This window comes from Bombina bombina, chromosome 3 (assembly GCF_027579735.1).
Source record: "Bombina bombina isolate aBomBom1 chromosome 3, aBomBom1.pri, whole genome shotgun sequence".
Classification (NCBI taxonomy): Eukaryota; Metazoa; Chordata; class Amphibia; order Anura; family Bombinatoridae; genus Bombina; species Bombina bombina.
In genome coordinates, this window is record NC_069501.1 from 159,427,231 (window position 1) to 159,439,763 (window position 12,533).

General features: G+C 35.4%; 1 protein-coding gene across 1 annotated transcript in view; it reads left to right on the forward strand.

Moving 5' to 3' along the window:
* ROBO2 (roundabout guidance receptor 2) overlaps window positions 1–12,533 on the forward strand; it is a 637,624-nt gene that overhangs the window by 445,110 nt on the left and 179,981 nt on the right. Inside the window, exon 7 of the mRNA XM_053706022.1 lies at window positions 10,603–10,614. Coding sequence (XP_053561997.1) covers window positions 10,603–10,614 — 12 coding nt within the window. The remainder of the gene's footprint in view (window positions 1–10,602; window positions 10,615–12,533) is intronic.

Here is a 12,533-nt window from a genome sequence, read left to right on the forward strand (position 1 = left end):
GTAGTGTAGTATAAATTGTGACCTATAAAGGAGGTGGCTCAACATAATCATTCCACGAAGTGCTATAAAGATATTGTTGGCGTCTCTTCGCAGTAGACATGTCCTAAAAGTCTATATTATATAGGAGGCTAGAGCTCTGAAGCATACAGGACTGATAGCCACTAATTTATCCTTTGGTAACTAGACCTTGGTAATAAAAACATGAGTCAGAGCCATATGTGATACAGAGAATTCAAATGGTGCCTAAGCATATTTCCACTGACTACTATAGTATACTGGAACAAAATAATATGGCTGTAATTTCAGTGATATACATTTTCAAATTGCCCTTACCCATAGCGTTCTATACAGATGTACATATGAGGGGACATTATTAAAGTAATAAGCACTCATGTATATACAATTTATGAATGACAGTGTGCAGTCAATAGAACCCTATCCACATTCTGCAATAGTAGCCCTCACTGTATGTTTGGCAGCTTTACACCTCCCTTTATCGTCTAATAAATGTAATAAGAGAAAAAAAATAATATAATAAGGTTGCAGTCCCAGATAGCTCCCATCAGGCCAGCTATATATCATGTGAAGTAAATATCATGCAACAGAGTTGATAACAGTATACAATATCTATAATTAAAGCTTTAAATGTAGAAAAACAACATCATCTAGCTGTTTGAAACTTGATTATAATTCAGCTAAACTAGAGTTACTATGGGAACTTAGAGAACTTTTAGGGGACCCAGCATGGGTGCTCTTCAAATATTAAGGCTAACCTTCTAAAGAGGGAGAGTGAAAGGTAGAGTCTCAGTCTTAGGTCCATTTTTAAAAGATGGAGTGTTGCTGGGAATATTATCCGATGCCCGACCTGCGGCAGAGCATGGTCAGGAGAGTTCTGGAAACTCTCATCTCTAGAACAAGTAAATGTTCCTGTCTTCCTAGGACCGTAGAAGATTCCATAAGCTGTGTAACTGCCAGGGGGGTCAGAGGACACCGCAACTGCCCCAACATTAATCAAACCTTGTCTGGTAGCAGGACAAGCGTAGTTGGACTAGTAGGGGACAAGGCTAGAAATCTGTGGTGGATTAGGCTTGGTTTTGCCACTGTGATCCATACACTGCGTCTATCTGCCCAAACATCTGAGTAGTGGCCAGAAAACACGGGGATTGTGACTAGAGGTATGTGAACTTTAGGGTGCAGCTTACTTTTAGACGGAATCTGGTATCCCCCAGCCAGGAGGCCAGATGACAGTTCCGTAAGGTCCATTAAAAAGTCCCCGCCATCACTCGACTCCGATTTGAGTTCTGGGCAAGTCTTCACCCGGTTTTGCAAGATGGAGCTGGTCCGCCGTTCATCTGTGGGAGTGAGATCCTTTATGCTTCTCACCGGGAGCTTGTCTCTTGCCAACCTATCTTGTAGTTTAAAGGAGGCCTGTGTTAATAGGTACTCTGTATCTCCTGCGGATGTGACACTACTTTCATCATGGAGGATGTTCAAGAGAGAATCAAACTGTTTCTCCATCTTATCTGCCAATAGTCGGAGCAAGGCCACCATGGAGACTGTCATCATGGGGTATAGTAGTGTGTGCTGGTTACTAGCACAATGCTGAGCCCCCTTGTAAAACTCGAAGGTCCAACCTTTGTGATCACCCGGTATGCAAGGGGTCTGGAGAGGGGTATAGATTAGGTGAAGTAAAATTACTGTAGGCTTAAATCTCGATCTGCCTAGTTAGGGTATTAAGCTCCATGCAGTCAGCAAGATGGCCGCTCCTCATACAGGCAGTGTGTGAATTGCGGATGATATAAGAAAGCTCTGTGTGGGTGCTCCAAGTCCTCTCAGCTCTACCGGGTCTTATAGAACTGATCTCCGTGACATTAGAAACTCATTTTGCGGATTCTTGGGCAATACTTAGCAGTCTAGCTAATAGATAAAGATAACTTATGAGCAGAGCTCTTTCAAAGTACGACTGCTCAGATGCCCAGCTTACTCCTCCCCCCCATGTGTTGAAATTTGATAATTTTATTTTGTTCTTGCAATTGAAACAGATGTTTTTGTTTTAAGCTTACTGGGGCTTAGTTCCCATTGAGGTATTACAGTTTACAAACAATGCAAGTTTGCATAGTTGGAGTTATGTTCCTATTTAAATATCAATATGTATTTACATATCAAAATATAATCAAGCATATACAGTATCTCCATAATTCCCACTAGGCCTATGCCTATGCCTAGGGCAGCAATATATGTTACATTTATCAATATATTTAAAACTTGAATAAAACAAAAATATATTTTTTTTTCCCTCAAATTAAAAAAATTTCATCTCTTGTATCTTTATTCTGTGACCTACATAACTCCTGTGTCTTTCTCTCTAGAGGCAATCACAGTTAAGGAGCGCACTTTTATAGTGTTAGTTTGAGTTACCATAGCAACAAACTTGTAAAGGTACATTTTTTGAGTAACCTGACCTCAGTCAGAAGTGGTTAACACGTTAACTTACATAAAAAGATGGACTGCACGCACCTGCACAAAATATTTCAAATGAAAAACTTGGTTCTAAATGGAGTCCATAAACTACTTTTAGCTGCTGGCAACTTTAATAGCTTACAGCTCCATTTTTAATGACTAAATGGGAAACGAGTTGTAAAAAAATTCCCAAACATGACATATTTCATTATTTGGTGATATTGTCTATGGAATACCTTCCACCAATTAATCTTTCCAATGCCTGCCATTCCTATGATTATCAGAGGATGCATATGATAGATAAATGAGATTCTTCCATAAGTGTATAGTTAAAGATGCTATAACTTTCATATTTACAATGTTTGGTAACTATTGAAATATGTAGTTGCAATATTATAGTACTGTATCAACTAAAAAAAGGTTATAAATCAAGTTATTAAGATAAAACTTATTTTTACTTAATTATTATGATGACACCTTCATTATCAAGCATGGGTTGTTGTTATTAAACACCAGCGGGGAGAAAACAAGGTTTTTTAGATTTGGAAAAGGCAAAAAAACTGTTTTAAGTACTTCTCCATTATGAATATATATATATTTTATTTCAAGTAAATCTTATCTAAAATTGGAGATGCATTAACAATTCCATAGATCATAGTGCAAAACACTTTTGCATTCATTTCATAAAAAAGGTATCATTTTCTCCCCTGGATAGTTACACTATTTCACAGTTTAGTGGTGCATGTTGGATTCTTTCATGCCAGCTTTGAAAGGTTAATAAAAAAACATTTTAGCATAATCTGTACCTTGTCCTTTCATCATACTGTATAGAATGTTTCAAGTCAATGTGCATAATATGTAATTCTAGAATTAAAAACACCCCACCTGCTATTTTCACCTTTGGAGGAACAGAAAAAAATATAATAAACTTTTTATGTAAAATATTTTACACGTATCATTTCTTCTTTTTCATGGCCATAGATCTGTAATTGTTGGGTTTAAAACCTTTCATGCACTGGCATACACTATTTTTGCCAGTAACCTAATTAAGGGGCTACATGACCAACTCCAGCTGAGCATTAACTGCACTGGAAGTAAGCTTTTTGTGTCGGGTTGCGCTCGTATTATGAGTTGAAGTAAATGAGGCACGTAAACGTCAAACCTAGAATATTGCGACGCAAACCCGATCGCAAACCGATCACAAACCCGATTGCCTAATCTTAAGTGCGCTCACTCGAAATATAAATATGAATATTTCTAATTCCACATGTTCCTTATTATATATATATATATCTATATATATATATATATATATATCTATATAAACTGTATATGATTTTTTTTGCATAAATATGTTTTTCATGTTTTCATCTACTTAACTGCAAAGGGCTCCAATCCTCTTGTATGTATAGGTCTATATATGTGTACATATGTACACATATGTATTTATATGTGTATATATGTCTGCAAATACACACTATAAATACCTAAATACCAAATGTACACACACACACAACATACATATATATATATATATATATATATATATACATATATATATATATATATGTATTTTTATATACATACATATACACATCTTAGACATGTATATATATATATATATATATATATATATATATATATATATATATCTATGTTAAAGCCCTTTGCCTGCTTTTTTTTCCTAACACTTGAGACCTCATATCTTTGAGCCTGTATAACTTTTTTGAGCAATATTTGTTTCAATTATTTTTATTAGATGGTGTTATTATAAGTGTAACTATACTTTTTAATTTATTTTTTTAATGTGTTTTCTAAGATTTTTTTAGTTTTGCAAAACAGTTAATCAGAGCTCTGAGGTTGCGTCTTACCCAACGCACGTAACTTGAATTGTGCTCAAGTAATCAAGTTTACTTTCAAATGTAATACAAATGGAAACCAACAGTGCGGCAAACAGCGTTATAAACCCCCTTATTGCTTGCGCGTAAATGTTATACACAAAAATAATTGATTTTAAATACATTGCAGTTATATATACTTGAATTAGTCATTCAACAATATTATTTTTTAGTCTATAGCAATAAACTGTTTACTTTTTGCATATGTAATCAAAAAATGTAAAGAATATAGTTTATAAAAACCATAGAAGGGGTACTTAATAATATATTTTGTCTATATAATGTATTTTTTTTAAATTACTTGATTATTATTAAGTGATTTATTAGCCGTAAAGGGACGTAAAGAACTTGAAACATTCAGGACTTTAGTGAAAGATGTTTATTTACTTTTTATTTATTTACTTTTTTTTATATTATTCTATATTTAATGGGTTGTGAAACACATTTTATCTTTTGTGATTCAAATAGAACATGCAATTTTAAGAAACTTTCCAATTTGTTTCTATTATATAATTTGCTTCATTCATTTGGTATCCTTTGTTTAAAAGCTTACCTAGGTAGGTTTAGGAGCTGGGAACTAGCTGATGATGATGGCAACAGGCATATTATGCAGCCACCAATCAGCATCTAGCTGGGAGCTAGCTAATAATTGGTGGCTGCACATATATGCCTGTTGTCATTGGCTTCAATTGTTTTCAGCTAGCTCCCCCCCAGTACTGCATTGCTGCTCCTTCAATAAAGAAACACCAAGTGAATGCAGCCAAAATTGATAATATAACGAAGATGGGAAAGTTGTTATAAAGTTGCATGCTCTATCTAAATTTTTTAAAGAAAAAAAAATGGTTTAATGTTTGGTATATTAGGCTGCAAAAGTTAAAGGGACAATCTTCTTAAAAATTTGTTATTAATTTAAAAAAATAGATAATGCCTTTTCTTACACATTTCCATGTTTTGCATAACCAATACTGTTATATTAAAGGGACAGTCAAAGTCCAAAAAAACTTTCATGTTTCAAATAGGGCATGTAATTTTAAACAACTTTCCAATTTACTTTTATCACCAATTTTTCTTTTGTTCTTTTGGTATTCTTACTTGAAAGCTAGACACTAGGAAGGCTCATATGATAATTTCTAAGCCCTTGAAGGATGCCTCTAATCACATGCTTTGTATTTGCTTTTCACAGCAGAGGGAGAGCCTAGTTCAGGTAAACCCTATAGACTACATTGTAAGCACAGCCCGTGGATTGTGGCAGGACACTGCACTAATTGGCTTAAAATGAAAGTCAATAGATAATAAATAAAATGTCATGTGATCAGGGGTTTGTCAGAAGATGCCTTAGATAAAAGGTAATCACAGAGGTAAAAGTATAATTATTTTATAACTGTGTTGGTTATGCAAAACTGGGGAATGGGTAATAAAGGGATTATCTTTCTTTTAAAACAACAAAAAATTCTGGTGTTAACTGTCCCTTTAATATACTTTTTTACCTCTATGATTACCTTGTATTTAAGCCCCTGCAGTCTGCCCCCTTATCGCAGTGCTTTTTACAATCTTGTAATTTTAGCCAATCAGTTTTTTGTATAACCCTTATCATTCTCCACAGTATTGAGCACCAATGGTATCTATATGGCACACAGGAACTAGCACTGTTTAGCTGTTGTGCAATGAAAAACAACTGAGATAAGAGGCAACCTTCAGGGTCTGAGAAACAGGCAATCTTAGAGGTTATAAAGTAAATTAATAAACAGTGTTAAGTTATGTAAAGTTGGTGAATTGGTACCAAGGCTTTATCTATGTTTTTAATGAATAACAAAATCAAATAGACTGTTTTCAATCCCAGGGTAACATTTGTGTATACCTTTATTTTAGATTAACTTGACTTTATCAAATAATTCTTATTTAAAGGGCCGATACCCAAATGTTGAAACACTTGAAAGTGATGCAGTATAGCTGTAAAAAACTGACTAGAAGATATCACCTGAACATCTCTATGTAAAAAAGAAAGATATTTTACCTCAAAAATTCCTCAGTTAGCCACATCCATTGTAAAGGACTTCTAAGCAGCAAATCAGCATGTCTGTCCTGGGACAGTTAAGGGAGTGAGCTTTTGTGCACACTCATCTTATTTCCTATTCTGTTTAAGGAAGATTACTATGAAATCTCATGAGAGTTAAGTGAAACTCTATGAGATCACAGTACAAAGAGTTCATGATCTCAGCACTGTTGATGCTGATTGGCTGCAGTTCATTTCTTCAATTTTTTTTTACCTGCAGCTGGGCAGCAGCTGATGTATAACTTTTTACACAGACTTACTCTGCTGAGCAGAGAATTGTGAGGTAAAATATCTTCCTTTTTTACATAGAGATGCTTAGGTGATATTTTCCTGTCATCTTTTTACAGTTATGCTGCAGCACTTTCAAGTGATTTAGCATATGAGTATTATGTCCCTTTAATGCAAGTTTCAAATTATTGTGCAACTAATACAATTGCAACTTATTAAGTAAATTAATTTGCACGTCATCATTTATGTGTTACATTGCATGCAACATTCTGACAATTTTTTTTTATTATTTCTTTTTTTTATATATAATGTATTCTCTCACATCATTGTAATGTCTTCAGTTCGCCTGTTGGTAAGTAACCCATCCTTCTATCCATTTAGCATATTGTGTTACAATGTTTTATTTTTGATGCTAGATTCAAATGAAGCAATTCGGCAGTTTACTTATGTTTGCTAATAGCTTTTGTTTGATAATAATAATAATAATATAGAGCTTGCTTTTCAGCATGTTAAATTTAAAGGGGACAGTCTAGTATAAATTAAACTTTCCTTATTCAGATAGGACTTGTAATTTTAATCAACTTTCCAATTACTTTTTATCATCAAATTTGCTTTTTTCTCTTGGTATTCTTACGTTTTAACTAAACATAGGTAGGCTCATATGCTAATTTCTAAGCTTTGAGGGCTTGCCTCTAATCACATTCTTTTTAATCTCTTTTCAACACAAAGAGACAGAAAGTACACGTGGGCCATATAGATAACACTGTGTTCAGGCACAGGGGTTATTTAAGATTTAGCACAAAACAATGCTAACTGCAAGACAATAGATAATAAATAGTCACAGTCATGTGATCAGGGGAATGGAAGAGGGTTCTTAGATACAAGGTAATCACAGAGGTAAAAAGTATATTAATATAACAGTGTTGGTTATGCAAAATGGGAATGAGTAATAAAGGGATTATCTATCTTTTAAAACAATAACAATTCTATGGTAGACTGTCCATTTAACTCAAAATTCATCCTTTAGAAAAATATAAAAAAGAATAAAAAAAAGTTCAAGTAATATGTACAGTAATATACAGTCTTTGCATTTGTTTCTTATAAACCATAAATAGTTGTCGATTTATGAAGCTGCTGGCTGAATTCCGCTTTTGAAACTCAGCATTGCACAGGAGCTGTCAATCTGCCTGGCCGGACGAGACCGGGGAGATTGAAATTCGCCACCTAAGAGCATGCTAATGACTGCTGTTTTATAAATACAGACTGCAGGTTCTCTTGTGAGAACTTGCAGTCATAGGCAGGTGAAGGGGTTGATAAATCGACACCTAAATAGTGATTTTAGCTAGTTGGCAAATATATAATAATTAGAATAAGAAGATGGAAGAATGAATCCAATATTCATCCATAAAGATGATATATAGTAAAGCTTAGAAAAGTAGGTCTGGAAAACTATACTAATCAGTCAGTTTTGACTAGCAGAGACTACATATACAAAATCACTGAATAATACTGATTTTATTTGCAACTAGCTTTAAATAATACATTGTAAAAGTAAAAAGCTGTGAGTACTCCAGAGGAAACAGTTAAGTAATGCTCTAGAACTGAATTATCCAAAGTTTAAGAGGCAAGGGATTGGGACAATTTTTTATTCATATAATTATTTCTCATACAAAACCCTTTATTCTGTAAATTTTCACAAAAAATCTACTTTCACTTCCCTTGTCCTGACCTACCCCTCCTGAAATCCTAATTAAACAACAGCAAGATTGTATCAATTGACAGTTGGACATATTCCCATATATATATATGTGTGTGTGACGTGTCTCTCCTATGTGTATAATTACACTTTTGTAATAATGTTTGAAAAAAATAAAAAAAAGGTTTATCTTAAGTTTTTAATATATTTTTTTGTTTGTATCCCAAGGTACCCCCCAGCCCCTGCTGCTGACACCATGCAAAAATAAACTTAACTAGCTAAGCGTAGTGATCCATCAAGATTCCATATCCCATATTGCGCAAAGAAGGAGAGGTGTGAGCCCATCAGCTCCCCCCTCACTTCTGCGCAATATGGATATGTTAAAGCATTAAGAGCAGGCCCTCTAGAGTATGTCACAGTGGCATCTTAATACTTAAATCTCTTAGGCCTAGATTTAGAGTTTGGCGTAGCCGCTGAAAACCAGCGTTAGAGGCTCCTAACGCTGGTTTTAGGTACTGCTGGTATTTGGAGTCAGTCAGGAAAGGGTCTAACGCTCACTTTTCAGCCGCGACTTTTCCATACCGCAGATCCCCTTACGTCAATTGCGTTATCCTATCTTTTCAATGGGATCTTTCTAACTCGGTATTTAGAGTCGTGGCTGAAGTGAGCGTTAGAAATCTAACGACAAAACTCCAGCCGCAGAAAAAGTCATGTAGTAAGAGCTCTTCTGGGCTAACGACCGGTTTATAAAGCTCTTAACTACTGTGCTCTTAAAGTACACTAACACCCAATAAATCTACCTATGTACCCCTAAACCGAGGTCCCCCCACATCACAGCCACTCGATTAAATTTTTTTAACCCCTAATCTGCCGGACCGCCTCCTACGTATACTTATGTACCCCTAATCTGCTGCCCCTAACACCGCCCGACCCCTATATTATATTTATTAACCCCTAACCTGCCCCCCACAATGTCGCCTCCACCTGCCTACAATTATTAACCCCTAATCTGCCAACCGCAAAGCGCCGCTACTTACGTTATCCTTATGTACCCCTAATCTGCTGCCCCTAACATCGCCGACCCCTATATTATATTTATTAACCCCTAACCTGCCCCCCTCAACGTCACCTCCACCTGCCTACACTTATTAACCCCTAATCTGCCGAGCGGATCTCACTGCTACTATAATAAAGTTATTAACCCCTAATCTGCCTCACTCCCGCCTCAATAACCCTATAATAAATAGTATTAACCCCTAATCTGCCCTCCCTAACATCGCCGACACCTAACTTCAAGTATTAACCCCTAATCTGCCGATCGGAGCTCACCGCTACTCTAATAAATTTTTTAACCCCTAAAGCTAATTTTAACCCTAACACCCCCCTAAGTTAAATATAATTTTATTCTAACAAAATAAATTTACTCTTATTAAATAAATGATTCCTATTTAAAGCTAAATACTTACCCTGTAAATAAACCCTAATATAGCTACAAACATAAATTATAATTATATTATAGCTATTTTAGGATTTACTATTTATTTTACAGGTAACTTTGTATTTATTTTAACCAGTTACAATAGCTATTAAATAGTTAAGAACTAATTTAATAGCTAAAATAGTTAAAATAATTACAAAATTACCTGTAAAATAAATCCTACCTAGTGTCAATTAATACTAACACTACACTATCAATAAATTAATTAAATTAAACTACCTGCAATTATCTACAATTAAATCTAACACTACACTATCAATAAATTAAATTAAATACAATACCTACAATTATCTACAATTAAAACCCTAACACTACACTATCAATAAATTTTTAAATAAAATATCTACAAATAACTACAATGAAATAAACTAACTAAAGTACAAAAAAAATAAAAAGAAACTAAGTTACAAAAAATAAAAAAATATTTACAAACACTAGAAAAATATTACAACAATTTTAAACTAATTACACCTACTCTAAGCCCCCCTAATAAAATAACAAAGCCCCCCAAAATAAAAAATGCCCTACCCTATTCTAAATTAAAAAAGTTCAAAGCTCTATTACCTTACAAGCCCTGAACAGGGCCTTTGCGGGGGCATGCCCAAGAAATTCAGCTCTTTTGCCTGTAAAAAAAAACCCACATACAATACCCCCCCCCCAACATTACAACCCACAACCCACATACCACTAATCTAACCCAAACCCCCCTTAAATAAACCCTAACATCTAAGCCCCTAAAGATCTTCCTACCTTATCTTCACCATACCAGGTTCACCGATCGGTCCTCGGAAGTGTTGATCCAAGCCCAAGCAAGGGGGGTTAAGAGTGACATCCATCCTCGGGCTGAAGTCTGGATCCAAGCGGCGACTGAAGAAATCCATCATCGGGCTGAAGTCGGAAGTCCATCATCGGGATGAAGTCTTCTATCAAGCCGCATCTTCAATCTTCTTTCTTCTGGAGCGGAGCGGAACCATCTTCTTCCAAGCCGACGCGGAACATCCTCTTCAACCGACGACTAGACGATGAATGACGGTTCTTTAAATGACGTCATCCAAGATGGCGTCCCCTCGAATTCCGATTGGCTGATAGGATTCATCAGCCAATCGGAATTAAGGTAGGAATATTCTGATTGGCTGATGGAAATCAGCCAATCAGAATCAAGTTCAATCGATTGGCTGATCCAATCAGCCAATAAGATTGAGCTCACATGGAATCAGCCAATCGGATTGAACCTGATTCTGATTGGCTGATTCCATCAGCCAATCAGAATATTCCCTACCTTAATTCCGATTGGCTGATAGAATCCTATCAGCCAATCGGAATTCGAGGGACGCCATCTTGGATGACGTCATTTAAAGGAACCGTCATTCGTCGTCTAGTCGTCGGTTGAAGAGGATGTTCCGCGTCGGCTTGGAAGAAGATGGGTTCCGCTCCGCTCCAGAAGAGAAGAAGATTGAAGATGCGGCTTGATAGAAGACTTCATCCCCGATGGATGGACTTCCCGACTTCAGCCCGATGATGGATTTCTTCATTCGCCGCTTGGATCCAGACTTCAGCCCCGAGGATGGAAGTCACTCTTCAGCCCCCCGCTTGGGCTTGGATCAACACTACCGAGGCTTGGATCAAGACTTCTGAGGACGAATCGGTGAAACCTGGCAGGGTTGAAGCATAAGTAGGGAAGATCTTCAGGGGGCTTAGTGTAAGGTTTATTTAAGGGGGGGTTTGGGTTAGATTAGGGGTATGTGGGGTGGTGGGTTTGTAATGTTGGGGGGGGGTATTGTATGTTTTTTTTTACAGGCAAAAGAGCTGAATTCCTTTGGGGCATGCCCCGCAAAGGGCCCCTGTTCAGGGCTGGTAAGGTAAAAAGAAGCTTTGAAACTTTTTTAATTTAGAATAGGGTAGGGCATTTTTTTATTTTGGGGGGCTTTTTATTTATTAGGGGGCTTAGAGTAGGTGTAATTAGTTTAAAAGATGTTGTAATATTTTTCTGTTTGTAAAAAAAAAAAATATTTTTTGTAACTTAGTTCTTTTTTATTTTTTGTACTTTTAGTTAGTTTATTTCATTGTATTTATTTGTAGATATTGTATTTAAATAATTTATTGATAGTGTAGTGTCTAGGTTTAATTGTTGATAATTGTTGGTATTTTTATTTAATTAATTTATTTAGTTGATAGTGTAGTGTTAGGTTTAATTGTAACTTAGGTTTAGGATATATTTTACAGGTAATTTTGTAATTATTTTAACTATTTTAGCTATTAATAGTTCTTAACCTATTTAATAGCTATTGTACCTGGTTAAAATAAATACAAAGTTACCTGTAAATAAATATACATCCTAAATAGCTATAATTAATTATAATTTATATTGTAGCTATATTAGGATTAATTTTACAGGTTAAGTATTTAGCTTTAAATAGGAATAATTATATTAATAAGAATTAATATTATTTCGTTAGATTTAAATTATATTTAACTTAGGGGGGTGTTAGTGTTAGGGTTAGACTTAGCTTTAGGGGTTTATACATTTATAGAATAGCGGTGAGCTCCAGTCGGCAGATTAGGGGTTAATGTTTGAAGTTAGGTGTCGGCGATGTTAGGGAGGCAGATAGGGGTTAATACAATTTATTATAGGGTTAATGAGGCGGGAGTGAGGCTGATTAGAGGGTTAATAACTTTAATATAATAGCTGTGCGTTCCGTC